General features: G+C 36.5%; 1 protein-coding gene across 1 annotated transcript in view; it reads left to right on the top strand.

Moving 5' to 3' along the window:
• The window catches only part of arid5b (AT-rich interaction domain 5B), a 119,704-nt gene that overhangs the window by 37,572 nt on the left and 56,632 nt on the right, over window positions 1–25,500 (top strand). Inside the window, exon 4 of the mRNA XM_056245875.1 lies at window positions 1,717–1,947. Within this exon, the coding sequence (XP_056101850.1) occupies window positions 1,717–1,947 (231 nt within the window). The remainder of the gene's footprint in view (window positions 1–1,716; window positions 1,948–25,500) is intronic.

Below are 25,500 nucleotides of genomic sequence, written 5' to 3'. Positions count from 1 at the left end.
ACCTTTTTGAAAACAGTCATTATTTTTGCAGTTCCGTTTAGTGATACTAAGTGGTGCAGAAATTAGAAATATGTTTAAAAATGGCTTTATAGCTCAATACAGCAGAATGTCTGCGGCCATTGTGTGTGAATAAAGCAAAATAGCTTGTTCTCTCCAGGGACGCCATCGTTTGAGGTTTGCGACTTGTGTGTCATATTACAAATTGAATTCTGAGATGTCAGGTTTTTGAGGTCTAGAGATGCGATGATTCTTTGATTCAGCCAAGAGGGGTGGGTTTTTTTTCGAGTTCTGATGGGAAGACTAACAGGCAAATGCAATTGCTCAGATCTCTGATCTCCAAGAACTGAGTGACGTGGCTTCCTGCCCAGAATCTTTTATATTGCCAATCCTAACAGAGAGCTGTCATGTTAAACCAGCAGCTCAGGCTATAGTAAAACATAATAGCCTACAAATCTATATCCGCACCCCTGGGAGCAACTTTCCTCCACAATCCTCCATTATAGAATAAGATTAGCTATATGAAGTCACACCGCTTTGATTTGGATTGAATTATCATTACTGCCAAGCAAATATTGGAGACAACGGGATTCATCAATGATCTTTGAGCTGTATGCCATTGTGTAGCATTATGACTCATCAAATGATGTCAAACATTGGTTTTGCAATGAATACACAAGTTGGATTGTGTTAAAGCTGAAATTCAAATATGGTACTGGATGTAGGGGTGTAACAATATATCGTGCCACAATATATCGCAATACAAAAATGTAACAATATGTATCGTGGATAGTGACAATATGGATCGTGGATAGTCCCCCCCCCCCCCCCCCCAAAAAAAAGATTACTGTGTGAGGAAAAAAATTCAAGTTTTCAGAGTTTTAGTGTCAGTACTACATTAAACTACTATATATAATGTTGAATATAATGTATAATAATGGAATGGGGGAATATTTGTGGGTCCTTATAATACCAAATGTCTTATGTTACCTGACCAGTAAAAAGTGTCCAACATTATTTTAAATATATCTAGTCAGTGAAAAAGTGCAAGAATATTCTTCTAAAATTATTCTGTATTTTCAGCTTCAGAATCATTCATGAATATTTTTATTCTGGTGTCACCATTGTCCTTGGGTTAAAAGCACAGAGTCCAAGCCTATTCATTTAAACCCACAATATAATATCAAAGTCAGCATTGTAATCAACAGTACATTTTTCGTTAACCTTTTATCATATGTCTTGGAGTATCACTATAATACCGTATCGTGAGTTCAGTATCGTGATATGTATCAAATCGTGACATGAGGGTATCGTTACACCCCTAACTGGATGTCTTGTTTCCAACACACTCTGTAAGCACCAATCAGACCAATCTAACCAATCAGAGCAGCGTTAGAAAATAGCATAATAGGGGCATTAACTACAATGTTTTTGGTAGAATCTTCGCTGACTGCAACCGTGAGATCTTAATGCAAGGTTGACTGCTATACGGAAAAAACTTTCGCACTTTGAAATGTTCGCACTTAGCAGTCCGATTTTCATTATCAAGTCCTTCATTATCTTACAATATAAAAAATATTTTCTACTTTCTACTTCATAGTTTAATTCAGTGTGTTACTTTTGTGAAATTTACTAACAATTTTATTTAAAGGTTTAAAAGTAATTTTTTTCAAAGTCAATTTTGATCAATTTCGAGTTATTATTCTTTCTTGTCTTTAGGTGATGATGCAGAGGAAAAGAAGGTTCTGGTATTGAGTTACCCCCAGTACTGTCGGTACCGCTCCATCATCGCGCGGCTTCGGGAGAGGCCAAACTCCCTCCTGACGGACCATGTGGTGCTGGCCCTGGGAGGAATCGCCTCCCTCACCAACAACACACAGATCCTGTACTGCAGGGACACTTTCGAGCACCCTACGCTGGTTGAGAACGAGAGTGTCTGTGATGAATTTGGTAAGTGGAATTTTTACAAACTGTGTGACTTGGGTCTGAAACAAACTCTACGCAAGTACGTGGATGCAAACACTTCATGTTTTTGTGCGTCATTGTGTTCAAAAATGCGTCAGGCCACAGAGATTGAGGGATATTGCCATTTTATGATTTACGATTGCGATAGAGATTATGTTCGATAACCAATATGCAGAAGTAATTTTTAATTTGTTTAATTTGTTTTAAACAATAATAACCTCATGATGATAACTTTATTAATAATTGTTATGATTACTATTGTGATTTGTCATTATATTTATGCAAAGTTGTTTGGTGATCTAAAAGGTTGCAAATTTGTTTCCATCTTTGTTTTGGGATGTCGAATTTTTAAAGGGTTTATTCGCCGCTGGAAAATGGGCTTTTAACTAAACTTGGCTGCCTATTGAAATCTGTGCTTCCTGACTATAGAAAAAGTGCTGTTGTCTTCCCTTTTGCTAAATAGGTAGGAAAACTACAACACCCATAATGCACTGGGCATGTTGCGGTTCAAGGCCATTCACAGTCTGCTCCTATTGGATAGGCTTGACCAATATCAAATACCACCTTGCTTGAGTATGAAATACTTCTTAGCAAAGTTTTAGTCATAATGGTGTTGACTTGTATTGTTCCCTAGCACAAGTATTCAAAGAGTAAACGTTTAGCGGAAGTGCGTTATCTTCAGTTTCCATTGAGGGATCCAGAGCGTTGTTGGCTGTTGATAAAGGCTGCAAAAAAATCAGAAAAAGGTTTGTGTTTGTAGTCTCCATTTCAAACTGGATGACCATGAACACAGTGTTTTAGGCCGAACGGAGGGGATAAACTGAAAGAAACTGCCATTCCAACAGTTAATTAAAAAGCCAATGTTGCGTTTTGCATAAGCTGGGAAATAAATGGGAATCTCTTGTGCCAGGTAACGTTGTTCATTTACACTACTGACATTTTAACAATACAAAGTGGTTTGAAAATTGGCAAAGTTTACATAATAGGCTCCACATTTGAACTTGAAAATGATAGCCTGTTATTTAAAACATTTACTTAGTCTCATTAAATGGTGCTATTTATATGTAGATATTAATAAATAACCAATAACTGAGTTACAAAGTGTGGAAATCGGTGGAAAATAGCAGTCAAACTGATTAGGTTAAAGGTAACTTGTGTTTTTTTACTGCCACAATAATGAAAAAAATCATGTTAAGCATTACTCACAACACTACCACTTTCTTGCAATGTATTGACCAAACATTTGTGTTTGCGTACATGCATGGAGTATGTTTCTGGCCTTACTGTTTAGAGGCTAATTACGGCTTATTAGTTCATATAAAGACTGCTTGCATTGTATAATTGAGTGAAGAAAGAATGAATGAATGGAGGATTGATGCCAAATGATTCAGTAATTGAGTCACATCAGCAAAACAAGACCCTTATCTTCATTACCTGACTGACGATGGGCTGCGCTGCCGTATGGGAACCGGCTGTTTTATCACTGTTGGTGCACAAACAGAAATGAGTGACTTTGAGCTGATGATTGAAACAGACACTCGTGGCTTTTAGCCTGTCGAGTTGAGAGTCGAGAGCTTGTTGTATGATAGAGTAGAACTCTCAGATGAACTGAAAGCCTGCTTTTACACTGAGGTCTGAGTCCATCACAGTCCGTCTGCTTGTGTGAGTAACATATTTTTTCAAAAAGAGCTGCTTTGATTTCAAAAACAACGATTCGTCCCACTTTTGGCTCTTTTTCTGATCTGTGATCACTTTGTGTTTGCAGTGTACACTGATGGTATTACTATGTGAATAACAATGTTTAAATTGATATTATCTGTCGTATATGTGCAAAATACATGTTTTCAAAATCGACTAGGTTTTAAAGAAGCACTGTATAAATATGCTGATTTTGGGTCCATCAGATAAGAGATTCAGAGATTTTTAAAGATTTTTTTTAGTTTAGATTTTAATATACTCTATTTTAAACTATCTAAACTACTTTAACTTGACCCGCTGTCCTAAAAATATATATACAGCTATTAAAATAAATTTTGAAAAATTATTTTAAATATACTAAAAAGAAAATTGACAGGTCATAGTTGACCTCACTAATTGGCTACTCCGCTACGGTCATTAAATGACTAGTCAACCCACTTAAAACGGGCTCAAACGAAATGCACATGCATTTGCTGTATTTTCTGCACTGATTTTGTTTTCCGCATAAGTCTGTGCGATTGGATTTAAATATTTTGAAAAGTGTTCAATTGAGCTGAGAGTACTATGTTTTGATTGATACCTGAAATAATCAATATGATAAACACAGACTTACAATAATCTCTGTAGAACTTTTAGGATAATGGATGTTCCAGTACGGAAGCCTTCAGGATTTTGTAGAACTAGACCCTCAATGCCATTTACTCTAAAGTTTATAACGTGACCAGTATGGGAAATGAAACTGAATTAGTGTGATCACTAACACACAAATGCCTTCACTGACATCAATTTTTTTTATTACAGAACATACATACTACTCTCTAAGCAGCGCTTCCAGTCTTTAAATGGCCGGTTTTTGCATTTCTTATTGGCTTGAATGGCATATTCAAACACAGCAGTTTGCGTGCAGTTCGCTTTTCCATAGATGCTGCCAGTTAGAAAGTGTGGCTCCAGTTTACATGCCCGACTTCCTGTTGGAAAAATGCTAGGTTGTCGAATGCTGTTTTGTAAAAGGCGATGGAGCTGTTTACATAACAGCTTTGGACAAGATGGATGAATGAACTGACAGTGAGTGATACAATTGAGTAAATGGCTCCCAATGACAATGAGATTGCTCGAAAAAAAACACTGCATTCTTCTCAAAAAACATATTCTTGTCTCGGAAAGTGTAACATAAGGGATTCTGCTTGAATCGGGCGGCCTGCAGGGATTTGCTTACCGTGATTAAAATGTCTTTGTTCTCACCAGGGCTTTAAACACAACTACGGCACGCTGTATTGAAATCCAAAGAAGTCATTCTGTTTAACTTTGTTGGGTGTGTTATTTATTAAGGCTTTAGCTCAACATATGAAGTCATTGTTCATGTAAAGGCTCCCATACACTGGATTTGTTACAGAGGGGTAGATCTAGTGTTGGCCATTTCTGAAGCCGAGAAAATCCTAGAGAAAGTGGGGGGGGGGGAAAGACTTCTAGTGCTTTATATGCTCGAAGTGACGGCTACTTGGCGGAAAATCTTCTGCGTTTAGCCTTGTCATTAACTTTTTGAAGCGAATAGCAGTGCTTGGCGATGAAGAGGGGAGTTCTACAGAACTGAGAGACGTCCAGTGCTTTATAGAAGATGAAAATGAAAAACAGCGCTATTTAAGGAAAAATACAGCTGGAATGGTATAGATGTGATATTTAATATTTTTAGTCATTTGTTCCTTTGCTAATGGAAATAACTGCAGGGTTTGGCTCGCTCTCATGACTCTTTGGTCACATGTTAGGAGACAACAGGATGTTAAATTAACTCAAGTTTTGAGGATTGAGAATATGGAATTCAATAAGTGATACTGGGGAATTTTGTTCAGGCATCAGCTGATTTGGACCCCTGCTTGTCACATGGTTATAATGACATCCTCTCCACCATAGTGTTTTGGCACAGTGCCATTAACATCTGTTCTATTGAAACAGGGCTTTATGAAGGGCTCTACATGATATTAGAGGGAGGAGCATTCTCATTGATTGGTCAAACATTTAATATACTATTTTATTTTTATTTATTGGCTTTTTGCCTTTAATATACAGGACGGTAGAGATTTCTACAGAAAAGTAGAGAGTTTTTGTTCATATTTTGAATTGGACTTTATTTTTTTATTTCCATTTTAGTTCTAGTTAAGGTTTTAGGAATTTTGTTGTATTTTTATGTTATATTTTTTGTGTTTTTAAGTATGTATATATAGTTTTTATTAGGTTTTAGTTATATTCTTCAACTTAAACTATATGAAAATGAGAAATTTTACCTTGGCAACTAGCTGAAATAAAATAAGATTACGTTTTTTTTTTTTTTTTTTTTGCCTTCGACAATTATTTTCAGGGTTCCTACGCAGTTTTGGAAAAGTATGGAAAAAAGAAAACAGAGTATGGAAAAACATTGTGTTTCCAGAGTATTTCCCCTATTACTAAATCATTTCTAAAAAGTAGAGAGTGATTTCATGGCAAAAGATTAGTGATTGTTTAGTGACTGTCAAACATTAAACATGCTAGTCTTTCTGTCATTACGGCGTGAAGCGTCGCAGACAGTGTCTGATGTCGTCCACTATGACACACTATACGAGATCAACGATCAATTCTTGTGTCCCGACGGCCAGGTTTCTTCTTCTCATTATGTAAGCGCATCTTATCACTTTCGAAAAAACCAATGGATAAAAAAAACCCTGAGAAAATATTTACAGATGATTGCACTTTATACCTTATTAATGCTGTTAATATATTAATGCTGTATGAACCATTAATGTTAAATACGGTCTTCAAAATCTTCAGAGAGGTTTGAAAACCTAGTAGGAACCCTGTATTTTATTTAAGAATAATTATAATAATATTCTGACCCTTATAAATAAATGGGCCATTTTTGTCAATGTTCAATGTTCTCTTCACATGTAAATGAGCAACTTTTACCTGCCCCATCCTTTTAGGAACGCCACAACGCAACAGATTCACAAAAAAACAGTTGATATTGAACTGAAAATAACCATGGACCTGACTACATTGTACTCCTACCACTAGTTTTTTTGCTGTTTAGGAACGAACGTATCTGTTCCGCTTCCTCCTCATTATTTGGACGACAAATACGTCTTGTTGGTATGGAAATTGTGGGAGGGCATATGTATGAATCCAGCTAACAGCAGGAAGTTCAGAGTTTCAGAACAAGTCATTTTTTGCAGCTCAGTTTCAATAGATGCTCTTTTTGGATAGGGACAGATGCGTTTTGAGCTATGAAAGTTACTGTATGTTTTCATGGCCCAATGAACTCTTTTATCTGAACAGATCAAGCAAAACTCAATTCCTTATGATATGACCCCTTTATTAGAAAGATACCGCCAAACCCTCCCATACAAAATGCATAAACAAGGGAGAAGAAAAGCCAGAGAGAAATAAGAGGAAAATTCTTTTTTTATCTGAAGGATGTAAGGGAGTTTGGCGAGGGTGAGAGAGTGGAGGATGCAGGGAATGTTTAGACGGACGCATTTAATGTGAGAGCGGGTGGGGGTTGTACTGGTGAATTATTGAAGAGAGTTTGTAGGTTGATGCCATGTAATGGCCACACTATTATTTCTCTCTCTTGATTCATTTCCTGCCTCTCACGAGGTTATTTTTAGGAGGTCAGTGTTATTATGTGAGCATATACTTATGATCTTACTGCATAATAGCTGCTTTATGGAAGGAGTTACACACATTTTCACTGGCGCTTCAGAGGAGCAGCTAATGTTCTCAAGTTGTTCTCATCATTGTGACATGTGCTGTGTGGCAAGTGATCTCATCTCTTTGTTCCTTGCAGGGGTTTATTGCTCCTCCAGGCAGAATTGGGATTAGTGATGGGAATCGGCAGGAATTTAATGATTCTGGTTCTTATTCCACTTAATGATTCTGCTTTCATAACCATTTCATCAACCAAATATTTGATCCGAACTATATTAAAACGTCAATACATAGTATTTTGTCAATATAAAGTATACGCTAAATATAATATTAAAGTAGGGCTGTCAATGGTAACACGTTAACGCATGGATAATCTTAGAAGGCTAGAGTTTAACCCGATTCCACTAAGTTTTCAGTCCAATGATCTAGTAAACAACACTAATGTAAATAAAACCAGGCTGATTAAATCAGAGATGGCTGAGAGAATAGAGACTCAACGTTGCGTTTACAGTGAATTATTCATTCCAGGGTGTTTCGCTTTAAAACACGAGCTCTGTCATATTCTGTAATTGTTTCTGAAGAGCGTGAGCCCTCACGCATCGCGCTGTGTGAAATACAGACTGAACGGAATGTCAAAACATCCACCGCTGTTTGGCCAGATGATATGCAAACTACGTTTCTCGGCTGGATAAAACAAACCTGCGTATCACTGAAGTTTTAATGGATGAGGATTGCAATCAAGGTGAAGATGATTGCATTGATGTACAGGAGTCGTACAGTAAGCACGTGTTAGTCCGTTATGTTGATGCGCAAACATGTGGTCCGGTTCAGTTTTTCTTTTAATGGGTTTGGTGTGCATACATTTATGAATTATATGAACTCCTTATATCATTTGGTTATTTGGTATCCTTTTGGAGTCTCCAAGTGTCCTTTTTGGAAAGACACCTAACTTTACCTTTTAAAAAAAGTTTTCATAAAAAATTTTTTGTATATTATTTTATTTGTTATTTTCTTTTTGGTTATTACAAAATAAATAAATATAACAAAATAAACAATATATAATATGCACATACACAATGGCAAAAAGACCCAGATAATAATACATTTATATAGGCTATCATATAAATTCTATATATAATATATCAATGTTTTAATATAATTAGGTTTTTTTATTATTATATCTGGGGCTTTTTGCATACGCATTCACAATGGTGAAATTAAGATAATTTTTTATTACATATTTACATTAGTTATGTATCATTTGGTATTTTATTTAATTTGTGTGTAATAATTTGTGTATATATATATATATATATATATATATATATGCAAAATTAAATAAAAATACCAAATGATATATAGAAAATGTAAATTATATATATATATATATATATATATATATATAATGATATATAAAAATGTAAATTATATATATATGTATATATATATAATGATATATAAAAATGTAAATTATATATATATATGTATATATATATATATATTAATTTGCACACAAATTAATAAAAATACCAAATAATATATAAAAAAAAAAAATAATGAAAAGAAAAGTTTCAATTTAAATATTGTAAAAATGAAGTACACTGTACACTTATGTCTATATTTTTCAAAGCAAAAAGTATTATTTTTTTTCCAAATATCATGAATTATTCATTCATAAATATCATTACATTTTTTGGAGAGTCACACCACATGATATGATATTTTACTACCTGAACTAAACTCACTTTGTAATAAAAAAGGTCAATTTATCTGATATTTTAAGAGACTTACTGACCTTGACCCACAGTCATGAGGGTCTGCAGAACCTATGGTATCATTTCCTGTTTATTTTCTGCATGTAGGTTGTGCCACATAAATTTGAGTTGTTGGACAAGTTTTTCAAATATCAATAAGCAGTCAGGTATTGTTATTTATATTAAAATATTATTTTTAAGAATTATTCTAATAAGGACTTTTCCTCCTTTATAATATCAGAACAGTTACAATACAATACAATTAATTAAATATTGGATGTATTTCTGAATAAATTACTTGAGACATACAATTAACCGTCATGTCATTGACCCAATTTTATAAACAACTAAATGTCAACTGAACTTTGATTCTCTTGATAATGCTATTTCCATTTATCATTGTTTTCCCTGCTGTATGTGACCCTTTCAAAAACAACCCACCACTTGTGTTTGGCTTATGACCCACAAGTTGAAAACCACTGATCAAGAACCTCCTTCTCAGGAAAACGCTCTAGCCACAGCCTGCAAAATACTAATATTATTCTCACCCCCCCCCCATAAATTTCCCACCACTACCCCACAATCCTTATAAAATACTTCAAATGTTTTATTAAGAGCACTCGCGTTACTGTCGGGCTGTTTAAGGTTTCTCCTAGGCAGCGTCGAGCGCACTGCTGAGATCTGCAGGGAAAGAAAATAAATGACCCATTTTTATTGCAGTGTATGTGGTAAACTTGCCATCTAAATGAAGGCGCAAACGAAACTGGAACGCACTCGAATGTCCTCTGCAATTCAAAATCACGATAAAGGAGAAAAACACGTCATCGCAAGAAATCCATTTTCTTTAAGAGCAAATTATTAACATTGAATCATCTAAACTGAGTGGCGTCTTGATGAGAAATATAAATGGGTCTATCTTTTCACTAAACAACATGCTATCATTAATAATCCCCCCAGCAGTGGGCATCAATCACGCTGTAACCGTACACACAGCATTCTCGTCACATAGCTCAGCCCCTGCTGGATTACCCAGCATTCAGTCTGTCTGCCCATCAAATCCATCCAGGCTAATAAAGAAGTGGGTTGTTCATAATCATTCCTTTTGCATATTCCTAAACAGACGAGGGAATCAATTCCAAGTGGGGGGGAAATACACCAAGACAACAATAGTATGATACACAATGGTAAAAAGACCCATATATATATATATATACAGTATGTATGTATATGTGTGTGTATATACATACAGTATATACAGTATATATATATATATATATAAATGTATATATATATTTTTTGTTTTGTTTTTTGTTTTTTTCACAAAACCATCATGAACACAAATAGTACATTTCATAAGAATGTGACTATGTGCTTTAAACTAGATTTTTCCTTTTTGTGGACAATCTTACATGCCATTGACCATTTAGCATATTGTTGGGCCTATGTTGTTCGTTACAATATTACTTTTAAATGCTTGCTGTCCAATGTTAAATCTGGGAGTAGTTCTGGGAGGGAACGGATGATGGTTTTTGGTTAGTACATGTGGCTTTTGGAAGCTTTGAATAATCGGATGGTTGGAAAGGATTCATCATTCATTGTGTGAGCACGGAAGTGACTTTTTTTGAATATTGAGAAACATCAGGCACTCCCTTTTTCTTACCCATCAGGAAGAAAAAAAGATGGAACTCCAGGCAGAATTACCTATTACCCAGTTGATTTTGCAATCAGAGCCTGTCCTCAGTCATACTACTTAGGTAAACAAAGCTGTCTCCAAATTGGTTCAGCATTTAAAGACTTTCCAGCGAATTCACTGCACTTCTCTTTTCTATTTATGGCAGCTGCTTCTTGTTTAACAAGATAGGACATGAACTGCTCTGGATGTTATAATTAAATATTTGGTAGTTTGTTTGCTTGACAAACAGCATGGACTTTGTGTTCACCAAAAAATTAACTTTTGCTAAGATGCGAACATATCACACAATGTTTAGAAGAACCATTTATTTTTCTCATATTTCCCTGCGCTAGGTTTGTTCACCCAAAAATGTTATTCCTGTCATCATTTGCCATGTTTCCATCCAAAGTTGCGAAAAAAGTGAATTGACAACCAAATTAGCAGCTGTGTGTACGTGGCAAATAATGATTAATGGCTTTGCAATCTGACCATCATAACAAAGCATGATAATAGATACGTATGGTACTCTATGCAAAATACTAAGGGCCAGATTCACAAGAACACAGACGCAGCCGGATCATTTCCATAATGACCAACGCAATCTACCAAGAGCAGCGCAATAGCGTCTGGTTTAAGACATGCTTTTTTTGGGCGGTAAATAATGGCGCAAATTATGGAAGCTTGTTTCCGCCACTGAATAAAAAAAATAAATAATGATTTGCGACTTTTTATCTCACAATTACGAGATATGAAGTCAGAATTGTGAGAAATAAAGTCGCAATTGCGAGAGATAAAGTCGCAATTCTGAGAAATAAAGTCGCAATTGCGAGATATAAAGTCGCAATTATGAGAAATAAAGTCGCATTTGCGAGAAAAAAAGACAGAATTGCGACTTTTTATCTCACAATTCTGACTTTTTTTTCTCACAATTGCGAGTTTACATCTTGCAATTCTGACTTTATAACACATAATTGCGAGTTTATATCTCGAAATTCTGACATCTTTTCTCAGAATTGTGAGATATAAACTCGCAATTGCGAGTTATCAGGCCAATTCTAAGGGGGGAAAAAGACTAACTTTTTTCCCCTCAGAATAGTTTATATCTCACAATTCTGACTTTACAACACGCAATTTCGACTTTATATCACGCAATTCTGACTTTATAACACGCAATTGCGACTTTATATCAATCAATTCTGACTTAATATCTAGCAATTCTGACTTTATAACACGCAATTGCGACTTTATTTCACACAATTCTGACTTTATAACACGCAATTGCGACTTTATATCACGCAATTCTGACTTTATAACCTGCAATTGCGACTTTATATCAATAAATTCTGACTTTATATCACGCAATTCTGACTTTATATCTCGCAATTCTGAAATAAAGTCAGAATTGCGAGATGTAAACTCGCAATTGTGAGAAAATAAGTCAGAATTGTGAGATAAAAAGTAGGGATGGCCCGATACCATTTTTTTTTCAAACCGATACGAGTACGAGTATTTACATTTGTGTACTTGCCGATACCGAGTGCCGATACCGATATTTCTACCGCAAAAGTAATAGGCTCCCAGAAAAGAAGACGACTATTTTAGAACACAGGTTAGAAGACTGTTTTTATTTTCTTCTCTGCTTGTTTTAACAAGTCTAAAAATAAATAAAAATTAGTAAAATAATAAATGTATTAACACACAAACCACTGTTAATTTAACATAAAAGCAAGCAGGCTACTGCGTGCATGGTCTGGCATGACTGAATGCGCGCAAAGTGCGCTCCCTTAATAAATCCTAAAAGCTGACAGTTCATCGCGATCTCACACATCTCTGTTATTATCAATGAAGCTGACTGCACAATCAATCTTTCATAATATCCACACTTTGTTTGTTATAATTAGAGGATTTGCCAGCATACAGAATTCAGCACTGAACAAAAAAGTCCGTTTTGAGCGGTGAGGGGAGTCTATCTTAAATGCTTCTGATTGGCCATTGCGTTCAAGAAATCAACACATATGTCTGTGATTGGCTACATCGCTCAACGCTGTAACCATGTTATGAATAGAAACTCTGGCCTGTAAATCGTTTCTATTTTGTTGTAGTTGTTCTTGTTGCTTTTCTGCAAGAGATGAATAAAAATCTTTTAGTTTTTATGTTTTATTCATAGATATTTCTAGTTTGCGGGAGTCCCGCGAATCGTTTTATTCTCCCGTAACCCGCACACACAGAGTGAGTGCATTACCGCCCGCGCGCGCGCTCGGCCATCAGATCTATGATGCGTCTTCAGATGTTTAATTAGATTGCTGGTGTTAAACGATGTACTTTCTTTCCCTCCTCTCGACACCTTAGCTGAACATAACTCACAGTCTGCCTTGCTGTTGTCATCATCCCTTATCTTGAAATGAGCCCAAACCGCCGACATTATACTTTCCTATGCCTCAGTTCACCTCGACAAAGCACTCGCGGCGGCCAGTTTCGTTTTGCAAAATGTACGTGGTATCGGTGCGTGGTATCGGCGAATTTGTATGAGTACGAGTACGAGTATATTAGGACAGTATCGGCCCGATCCCCGATGCCAGTATCGGTATCGGGCCATCCCTAATAAAAAGTCGCAATTACCTTTTTTATTTTTCATTCTGTGGCGGAAACAAGCTTCCATAGCAAATACTGTACCAGTAAATTGACTAGCGCAAACCTTAGTAAATCACCTTGCATGATTCATTTATATACTCTCCTCCCATGCGTCTGAAAGGGAGACTCCTACAAATACATATGCAATAATGTCAGCCGCAAAAAATCTTTTCTGAGCTCATTTTTCACTGCGTGTCTTCGGTAAATCCTTTAACACCAAAAAAGGGTTTGCGTCATTTTTGTTTCTTTTTGGTCATTTTGGAGCTTGACGGTTCATTTTAATTATGTGGGGGGAAAAAGTCCAGGTTAGAAAATCATACAGGCTTGGTGGTGGTGACAGCATTTTTATTATTGGCTGATCTATTTCTTTAAACCACTCAGCCATTCAGAAATACGTAAATTATAGTCATTATTTGCATTAAGCGAGGAAAGGGTGCTTATTAGCTCTGACTGTTTTTCTTTCTAACAGTTGTGCAACACTTACAATTGTTTGATATGTATGAGGTCACACTGTACATTCTGAAATGTTCTTTTTTTTCTTTCCCTCTGTTCTGTTTGATTCCATTTTTTTCCACTTGTTTCACAATCTGGGTTGGATTACTAAAGGTCATGCATTTTTAAAAGCCCATATGCCTCATCCATGTGTCTTATTAAGAATTCAAGGAGAAACTGAAGGGCCAATTCCTTTTTTTCATCTTTTTCAATTCATACGAGTCATACTAGTTTGCACATTCCATATACTCCTCTAATTCTTACTCCACTAGCAGCAAATGGCCTCTTAAAATCAGAAAATGTTTTACCTTTGAGTGTAATTTACATAATTGTCTGGTGAGGTATGATATCCCCTCCCATTCCATAATGAATAACATGCAAATCCAGATGCAGTCTTGCCAGCACACAGCCTTGAGAGATATCCTTCATTGGATAAGTGCTGGCTGTGTGGGAAGGGGCACATGTAATTTGTGGTTTACGCCACTGTGACTGCAGGGTCACTATTTATCAGTTCAAATTAATTCTACAATGGCGTGCTTAGATTTCCCACATGGCAGATCGGTGAAGGGTATATTCGGTTGTACCTCCAGGAACCCTCAGTTGCCAGTGGAGATGTTTTGTGAAGTTAACAGCTTCATGTTGGACATTTTTAAGACATTCCACCCCCTGCTGCAATGGGCATCAGACCAGAAACATAGTCCTACACTAGAACACAAATGCAATCCAAATGCATGACCAACACAGTGCAAGGGTGGAGTCGTGTTGCACACAGTTTGCTGTGATTAATCACAATCAATTGCACATTTAAAACGTGTAATCACAGATATACACTGCCAGGGTCAGTAAAGTTTTTTTTTAAAGGAGAAATTAACTTATTTTAAATGGACAAATCAGTTGGGCAGATCAGTTTTCCCCACACGTATTCTTTTCCCCGCCATTGACAATGTTCCGTCATTTATGACACAACGCTTCCATGTTTTCACTGTTATATGGCAGGGGGCGCTATCACACATCTTCTGAAATAGTGCAGAATCCCCGGATCAAAAACCAAGCGAAGAAGCAGCAGAAACAAGTGATTAGAAGCATTGCTTAACGTTAAATTAGCATATAAATCAAAACTACGCCATTTTATCGAATGAAATGTCAAATGTCGAATGAAATGAACTTTTATTCCGTAATTGAACTTTTATTTTATAATAATGCATTAGTCACAGTAAAGATTTTTACATTGTTACAAAAATCTAACCGACCCCAATCTTTTGCATAACAGTTTATTTACACATTGGATCCCCAAATGAATGTACTATTATCATATTGGAATTATAATCAATAATTTAATAATTGTAATAAATAAAAAATAAATATTTTATTATATAATATTATATATTTTTTTACATATGTTTTATTATGTTACTTTTAACTTGATATATAGGCCTACATATTTTTGATGTATGCGGCTATGCGCTCGTTTACATTCATCAGTTCTGGAATTGCCACAATTATCCAAGTACGGGAGAGAGTGACAGAATGAGTAATCAGCCTGAGCGTATAATGCTAGTCGTAGAAAGTGGGAGGAAAAAATGAGTGCTGCATTAATTGCGTCAATTTTCTATATTATTATTGTGATGTACAGTCGACACTAATCTCAGAAATGAAGGCTAGAAGTAAAAGGTTTTCAAAGAGATCAGGGTTGGCTCATTAGTCCAATTCTCCCAGGTGTCTACGTCATGTTTGGACCACCATGCCAGCACACTTTGGCTTTTCCATGAAAGGCTTTTGAAATGAGGACTTTAGTTCCTGCATTGCCCTGGGTTCGAGCTCAACAGCTGCCCTATATTCTTTTATGAATCATAAAATGTGTCTGGACAGCATCCCTTTGCAAAGAGAACTTCTCAAAGAAGAAAAGAGAGAGAGAGAGAGTTGCATAGTCCTCCAATAATTTCCCAGAAAGTGTTTTGTAACACATCACATCAAATTAAAACCCGAATTCCCATTATTTCCATCTAATGTTCCCCGGGACGTTTGGAGGTTTGTTGTTCTGACAGCTGAGAGAGCAACCGACTACTTATTAAGTGCTGAGCGCCTGCTTTCACATTTCCCACCAACTCGCAATCCATCCCTCGTGTCTTTAAACACACTGTTAAAATGATGTTGTCAAAGTAGCCCAACAATTGTCTGTCATAGACCCAGCAGAGCGTCACATAAACCCCCCAAAGGCCAACAGGATTAACCGATTCCAACGTAAATGGACAAATCACTTCGGCGGACTAGTTTTCCACACACCTATTCTTTAAGAACATAGTGTCACTGTGTACTTTTTCCTCGTTCCCTCAGCAAATCCTAGAAGACAAATCTTGGCCGCATGGATCGTCGGGATTGACATTTGAGGCTGTGCTGATATTTTTAGTGTCCTCCGCTGTGATTTGGACTAATTGCTCCACTGACTCCCTTAAGTTTTAAAAGCTCATTCTCTGCAATAAATCCTCAGGAGAAGCGTTGAGGTTTCTCGCTCAAATGAATCAACTTTGTTCTCCCTCCCCTTTCAGCTTTCTGGAAAAGGAGTGTGCGTGTCAACACTCGAATAGCTTGTGTAGTGTTGTAAAGTAACCGGAGAGAAACAGCCATGACGTGCATTGATTCGAAATGCTCTGCTGAGAAAGTAAATATTGAGCTTGATTTTTAGTTGCATGTATCCCCACTAGACTACTTACGGGCAAGTTTAATAATTCATGCCAAAAAAATGGAGCTCACCATTTTTTTTTGGTGCACATGCTGGCAGGAAATCTGTTTTTTAGACAGGTGAAATGTCACTTGAAACCACATCGGGGGTTTAATTCACATTTTTCATATTGTGGCCTGGTTTTCTGTGCGACGTTTAGATGCAGATTTTTGTGCATCCTATGATTTATTGCCGTGCTCTGTGCAATTCCCCTATAAACATTTAATGAGACTGAATACATGGACCTGAAAGAAATGCACATGAAATCTGTCTGATAATAGCTTTGCTTCAAGGAGCGTGTGGCAAGAGCATTGGGAAAACATTTACTTCCTTGTTTGTGTTTTATGCATCTTTTCCTATTTCTTGCCAGTCAGAAATGTTCCTAGTTATTATTTGAGAGCCATATAACGGATGTAATTTGTAATTCGATAACGCAAGGCTTTTCGGGGCCCCTTGACTACACTTTATCTCATCTATCTTGAGTAAATAGTTTCCCGTGGAATGAGCCCACTTGGTTTTTTTCCCCCTTCTTGTTGCTTTTCTGCTGTGAGTAATGTCTCTCCTTATAATTTTTTAGCTTTGCAATTAAAGGCCGCCGCTGTTAAATAGAGCTCAATATGGATGCGGATGAAAGCAACAGCAAATGCTGTTTCTCTGATATGGGCATTTGAGAATGTTAAGACATGTTTAAAGAGTTTTTTTTTTTTCATTTATAGTCCCTTTATGGAATCGCAAAATGGAAGACATGCTCTGTTTTCCCACAGCATTACCCTGTGAACAATCGCAAATTGTCAAATAGATTTCAACTGCACACTTTAACGGTAAATTACAGTGAAAGCTCTTTGTTTGACTACTTTAATTTTCTGTAAAATACATCATGAACGCTTGAATGTTTGGATCTTTTTTTTTTATGGCGGAGGTTATGTAATGTTCCTAAATGCCACACAGAGCTTTCTATTTGGAGCGCTTGAGCTTTTTACATCAAATTAATCCATAAAAGGCTTTTCCTCCTGTCTAAACAATGACCAATAAACACGGCAACCACGACTAAGCAGCTCAGAGAGGAACTTCAATAACATGCTCATTACTCAGATGGGTATTTATAGTCACATACTGCTTAATCTCCGTTCTCTTTCAGCCAGTGGTCTCGATATCTTGCCTGAATGTTATTATCACGGGAAGTAGGGCGCTAACTGTTCTTCGCATATTAAACTTTAATCAGATCCTAGTTCGCAGCATAGCCGTTAGCAGTTGACATATTATAGATTCAGACTTGTCTTTTGCCATCTGTGCTCTTTTGTCAGAGGGTTAACCAGACGTTGGGACGAGCAACAGACATGCTGTAGAATCGATGCATATTTAACGTATTTCACACTTCAGGCTTAATAAGCAGCATAAGTTTTAAGTGTGAATGGGACGTATGTCTAATTCTCTCAGAAACAGGGTCCCTAAACCACAGGGGTGACTGCTTTAGGGAATGATGGGACTGTGGTGTGCAGAGGTGATATTAGAGGTGTGGGTTCAAATGAAATCTCTGATAATGGCCCCTTGGAACATAATGTGCTGTTATAAGGAGTGGGGACTCCTTACACACTAAAACATTGAGCTGTGCCTGCAGATTGTCAAAAATACAGTAAGAAACGGTAATATTTGAAATATTATTACAATTTAAATGGTAATATATTTTAAAATGTATTTTATTCTTGTGATGGCAGCGCTCAAGAAACATTTCTTATGTTGAAAACAGTTGTGCTGCTTGTGGAAACACTTTGATGAATAGAAAGTTCAAATGAAAAGAAATAGAAATCTTTATAACATTAAATATCTTTACGGTCACTTTTGATCAATTCAATGCATTCTTGCTAAATAACAATATTCATTTCTTTCAAAACTGAACACACACACACGCACACATACACACACACGTGTATATATATATATATATATATATATATATACACTCACCGGCCACTTTATTAGGTACCCCATGCTAGTAACGGGTTGGACCCCCTTTTGCCTTCAGAACTGCCTCAATTCTTCGTGGCATAGATTCAACAAGGTGCTGGAAGCATTCCTCAGGGAGTTTGGTCCATATTGACATGATGGCATCACACAGTTGCCGCAGATTTGTCGGCTGCACATCCATGATGCGAATCTCCCGTTCCACCACATCCCAAAGATGCTCTATTGGGTTGAGATCTGGTGACTGTGGAGGCCATTTTAGTACAGTGAACTCATTGTCATGTTCAAGAAACCAATTTGAAATGATTAGAGCTTTGTGACATGGTGGAAGTAGCCATCAGAGGATGGGTACATGGTGGCCATAAAGGGATGGACATGGTCAGAAACAATGCTCAGGTAGGCCGTGGCATTTAAACGATGCCCAATTGGCACTAAGGGGCCTAAAGTGTGCCAGGAAAACATCCCCCACACCATTACACCACCACCACCAGCCTGCACAGTGGTAACAAGGCATGATGGTTCCATGTTCTCATTCTGTTTACGCCAAATTCTGACTCTAACATCTGAATGTCTCAACAGAAATCGAGACTCATCAGACCAGGCAACATTTTTCCAGTCTTCAACTGTTCAATTTTGGTGAGCTCTTGCAAATTGTAGCCTCTTTTTCCTATTTGTAGTGGAGATGAGTGGTACCCGGTGGAGTCTTCTGCTGTTGTAGCCCATCCGCCTCAAGGTTGTGCGTGTTGTGGCTTCACAAATGCTTTGCTGCATACCTCGGTTGTAACGAGTGGTTATTTCAGTCACTGTTGCCCTTCTATCAGCTCGAACCAGTCTGGCCATTCTCCTCTGACCTCTGGCATCAACAAGGCATTTCCGCCCACAGAACTGCCGCTCACTGGATGTTTTTTCTTTTTCGGACCATTCTCTGTAAACCCTAGAGATGGTTGTGCGTGAAAATCCCAGTAGATTAGCAGTTTCTGAAATACTCAGACCAGCCCTTCTGGCACCAACAATCATGCCACGTTCAAAGTCACTCAAATCACCTTTCTTCCCCATACTGATGCTCGGTTTGAACTGCAGGAGATTGTCTTGACCATGTCTACATGCCTAAATGCACTGAGTTGCCGCCATGTGATTGGCTGCTTAGAAATTAAGTGTTAACGAGCAGTTGGACAGGTGTACCTAATAAAGTGGCCGGTGAGTGTATATTAGGGCTGTCAAACGATTAATCACGATTAATCGCATCCAAAATAAAAGTTTGTGTTTACATAATATATGTGTGTGTACTGTGTATAATTATTTTGTATATAAATGCACACATGTATATATTTAAGAAAAATATGTTATTTATATATAAAATGTTTATATTTATATAAAATATACATTATATATAGGCTACATTCAGTCTATATACAGTATATACATGCAAATATTTCTTAAATACACATGCATGTGTGGGTATTTATGTATTAAAAATAATTATACACAGTACACACACATATATTATGTAAACACAAACTTTTATTTTGGATGCGATTAATCGCGATTAATCGTTTGACAGCCCTAATATATATATATAAATAAATAAAAATATATAGTATTAATATTTGTTATATTATTATATAAATAATATATATTATTTCTATCATAATATTACACATTTTTACAATCGTATTTAGAATTTAATATAATTTTTTGTAGACTTTTTGCTCCACTGTGTGTGTGTGTGTGTGTGTGTGTGTGCGTTCGTGTATGATTGAAAAATCTATATAGTAGTTTATGCAGTAAAGTTATCATGTATATTACATTTATCGCTCATGTTGTGGGTCAGGTCTATTGTACTGTATTACAGTGACTTATAACCTGCTGTAAACATACAGCATGTGATTGATTATGTCTCTGAGAGGCTGACATGAAATTTTGGACGACTCTGGGTTTTCCTTTATGACCTCGTGTGGACAAATGGAGCGGATTGATATCACTGAGTGATTGATGATCCACGAGCTCTCCGGGCGCAATCTGACTGGCTGAGGAGGATCACATGTCATTGGTCTGTTCCTTGTTTGGCTGACCTGAGCTGATTTACGTCAGATACCGTATATTTGAGTGACGTGGCATTCAGCGCTCTTCAGAAGCATTCTGAACAACATAAAACCATTATTTTAATCTACTGACTGCTGTTCGATAGTCATACATGAATAATACCCTGCTTGCTTATGCGTAGACAAATACACATTTAATTGCGTTACGTTTTGCATTCGCGTGCCCTGCATGGCCCCGGCCGTGCTGAAAGTAAATCCCCCGCTGTGAGCAGTTCCAGGTAAAGAGCCAGATTCCCTGCAGGTGTTCTCTGAGCTCGGATCCATCCATATTCATTTCTGCTGCATGCAGAGGACGTCTGTGTTTCCACACTTTTTCTCTTTCATTTGACTTTTTCAACTGATTGGATATAAGGGCTTTAAACATCAATGCAATCTCAGATAAGAGGCTACTCATCAGTTCTTATCACTGTGAGAGGCACATTTGACAGCATCATAGCGATTTTGAGTGATGCATGATGTTCGTTCCTACTTAGCTATTAGTAAACTGTCAAATATAGCCAGATTATCAGTAATTTCTTACCAAAATATTGTATTAAGAATGTTACTTTAATCAATACTGCTAGGTCATTTTCTGTCATAACAAGTTGCTGTAAAACATATTGTGCTGCTTTGTGGAATAATAGAGTAAAAAAAAAAACTTTTGTAGTCACCATTATAGTGATTAGTGTTCCTTTGGATCTTATTTTCTTTTAATTAACTTTCTCCCAGCCACATTTGTTTGCAATGTCTTACATGGACAATGATAAGCCAGGCTTTAAATATTATAGTCATAATAATATTGTATAAACAATTAAGTGGATTGCAATTAGATTGTGGTGAGCTGACTAATTAATAACTAGTTAACCATGCACAGTCACTACGCTTGATTACAAAATAACTTGCTAAAAGTGTAACAAAAAAACAACAACAGCAAAATAAACTTGAAATATAGAGCCTTATGAAATCAGTTTTTTTCCCAAACTATTTTTTTCTTTTTTCACAGACAAATTCCATATTTTCTGTTTTATTTTTCTAGAATCTGTTTTAATTGTTTAATTCAACTTTATTATAATAATAATAATATCTAATCAATTGAAGCTTAATTAAAAAATTTTATAATTTGTAGAATTCTAACAATAGTTATTAAATAATTATCAAAAACGGTGGTAATAACCGCATAAAAGCTTTACATTTTAATTAATCTTTTAAAATGTGATCAAATTAAACTTGAACAATTCTTTTTTTCGGCAAATAAAGTGCTGCACAACAGTTTGTTTAAATAAAAATAATGAGTAAAACATTTTTCAGAGCAGCTCTGGAAATGTACAGTATGTGTTTATGTCCTCATATAGTAAGAGGGCAGACGCTGAAAACATTACGAGCTTGAGTATGTCTTTTTACGGTTTGGTATTCACAATACGCGATTTGATTAAGTCCTACTTTTGATTTATTCATCCAGATTTTGCCATTCCACGTTATATAGCAAATTTGATTGACTGGATTCTGGGAATCAGTCTGCGTTTTCCACATCATGGAAATTATAGAACTAAATATATACTAAAATATATTATAGAACCACTTCTGTAAAAGTGACTCTGATGACATGACTTGCTAGTAGGAAGGAATAGGCTTTATGCCGAGCGTCACGTGACCAAACCGGAAAACAGGTCTCATTGCATCCGCTTGTCAGAGAAAGTGTTAACGGCCGTAAGAACTACCTACGATATCTATGGATTTTTAAGGAAATCAGCTAACCTACTAAGTTCACTTTGTTATTGGTGTTTTATGCTATTTAAATATCTAAACGTTAGTGTGAAGAAGAAAAATTAAAAAACTTTTAAATATCAATCTGCACATGCGAGGGACATTGGTTATGCTCATTTTTGCTTGCTCCTTTTAAGTTAAACTTGAGGAAAACCGCAAAAAAAATCATGAAGCACATACAAAAGACCTGAATCGGAAGCGATGTGATCTGTTTTCCGGCTTGGTCACGTGACGCTCAGCATAAAGCCTATATACTAGGCATTCAACCTGAAATTATTTTCAGTGTAACTGAAATATTTGGCTCTCCCTGAGGTGATTTGGTTTGAATTCCATGTGGCAGCAATGCAAGCAAATAAACAAGATTGCCCATAAGCTATGCTACCTTTTGTCATGCCTGTACACACCTCAGCTACGGTTCTCGGGAGATGTGAGGAAGCAATAACCCAGCCATGAGGTGTCTCGGCTGCTTTTAAACTTTGAAGCGAAGATATGCTTGTCAAAGCTTTGCGTCTCTGCGTCCTCGGGGCTTTAGGGCACAAACGCGATTTGCTTTGCATACCACACTGACATATCAATGACCCAGGGGACAAATTTGCCCCGTTTTGTATTTCACTGTAATTAACTGTCATTACGCTGAGTGGTTTTGGGCTACTTGGGAAATTAAAAAAAGGGGGTTTAGTTGTGAATAAACAAGACCAGTGTATTTGTTCTCAAAGTGCTTTCTGTCTTGATCATATACAGTCAGTATTATATACAGAGTGGAGCGTTAACATTGATGGAGCAAATGGCTTGGGCCCCGGTTGGGTTTGCATAGTGCAGTAGCATTCATGCAGAAATAATAGAGTACCATTGTGAAGAGCTTCTTTAATAGCCCTCCGCTATGCTTAAACAATTAGTTAGCGCACTGCGCCTCCCTTGCCATTTGGAGCACAGAATCGCTAGGCAAATCATACATCATTCCAAGGATGTAAATGTGAGGAGTGAACATGCTGTTTCAACAAGGTCATTGGGAAGCATGTGAGGAATAATTACAACACAAAAAGCTCTTGTGAAAGAAAAAAAAAGCGTGGCCTAAATTGGATGGTGTTGATATGAGAGGCCAGTTTGTGTTTGATCTGCATCCTTTCCTCATTTTTCTCTGGTCGTCTTGCAAACTCTGATTACATTTACTTTTACTAAATACATTATGTGTGCATATTAATGTTAATTAGAATGTGTTATTATAATACTATCAATATCATATTAATAGAATAATATTAATACGGTATGTTTATTCTTAATGACAGTAATGTAATGGGCAGTAATGTATTTTTGTAGAAGTTCGCATCACCCTGGTTCCCACGACAAAAACCCAATGGGCTATTTCTATTGGCTTCTATTGCAGAAAATATGCTCTATGGCCAACAAAAGTTTATGATTCTCACACGTTTTGTTTATCATGATAACGTTCACAAATAAACACAACTTGAATTCATTTTAATTTTGAAGCCCAAATACAATTGCCAGAAGTAAAAAGCTAAACATGGGCTCTAAACGAACTTACACCCTAGTCATGTTTCTTCAACGTCACCATCAAGCTTCCAAAAACTCTTTCAGTCTTTATTTAAAAACATTTTCCCTAAAAGTTTAAGTTATAATAATTTGCAAAAGCCTGATTATAAATTCAATGAGGCTGTGAAAGCGGACTAGATGAGTTTACCTGTTTGGCCTGATGACGTTTAATGTCTCTAACAAACTATGTAGTGCCATTTAGCAACTTGTTAGCATAGCAACTGCCTTTACAAGACAAGTAAAGGCTTAAAAAAATATCACATGGGGTGATGGGGGTATTACTGATGTATTTTATGTTGTACAATAAAACATTGACTTCAGGATGATGGAACCGGAAGTGCTAAATTTTTTTCTGGTTTTGGCCTCCAAAAATATGGTCTTTCTGCAGCACTCTAATACAGTTTTAGCTTAGCAACATGCTAACGTGTGAGGAGCGCTAAGTGGTTCTACCTGTGTTTGAGACGCTATTTAATTTAAGATGCGGCCTTGAAAGGTTCCTGCCTTTGTAGAATGTTAACTGGTTCAAAGCTATTCAGTATTATAGTGAACTTCTAGGACAGAACACAGATGGCTTCTGTTAAAACACTGTTCATGATGGCTAAACCGCTAACAATAACAAGATGAAGATGAGTGTAAAAATGAATGTGTTTGCAAGTGTCTGCTTGTTTTTTATTCGGGGAAACAGAGGGAAAGTCCATATGCTCCTTCCTTTCCCCCCTAATTTCATTTAGCAGCACTGCCGTGTAGCACTTCATTATTCAGCTGAGTAGCGATAAAGTGCAAGTGAGTCCCCACTTCTTCAGCACAGCAGGCTTGGTTAAGGAATCAATCCAACCAGCTCCAATAAGAAATATTACAAACTTTGAAATTGAAAGTCAAAAAAAGATAAAGGTAGTACTCATCCTATGAGGCATTGTAAATAATAATCTGAAATCAAAACAATGGTACAATATATTAGTATTGATTTGTGATCACTAAACAAAAAAAAAAGGTTTATGCAAAATATTCAAATAGGCCTATGTAGTTTGAGTGTGTAGGGAGATCGACTCAAGTATGTAATTTGCATTGCTTCACGGGTGTGGCTACTGGAATTGAAGGACTTCTCTGATTGGTCGGATATTTCTGCAGGATTATGGGTAGCGTAGTTCTGCAACAGCCGGGTTTTGGATCGGAGAATTGATTGACATTTGATTGACAGCTTACAAAGGTTTAAAGACATGCATACTGTGAGCTTGATTGATGGTATATGCTTACTTTTAAAGCCATCAGCCTGCATTATTTCTACTTATCTTTTTAAATAATCATGTTCAGTGGTGAATATTACAGTTGAATCTGCAAAGAAATCTCCACCAATCATAGAATAGAAACAAGCAAATTGCGCCAAAAGACATTTTTAGTGCCCGCCCACTCCCATGAAGCTCTGCGAATGTCATAGAGTTAGTTTCCTATGCTCTCTCAAGCTACTTGAATATTTGTATGCATAATATGTGGCTATTATATGTATCAGCACATTTAAGTAAATAGTTTTATATTTCCCCA

Source organism: Rhinichthys klamathensis, unplaced genomic scaffold, assembly GCF_029890125.1.
Source record: "Rhinichthys klamathensis goyatoka isolate OS25496 unplaced genomic scaffold, OSU_Roscu_1.1 h1tg000035l_1, whole genome shotgun sequence".
In the NCBI taxonomy this organism is placed as follows: Eukaryota; Metazoa; Chordata; class Actinopteri; order Cypriniformes; family Leuciscidae; genus Rhinichthys; species Rhinichthys klamathensis.
Note: the sequence above shows the minus strand (reverse complement) of the source record. Positions and strands in the feature narration are given on the sequence as shown.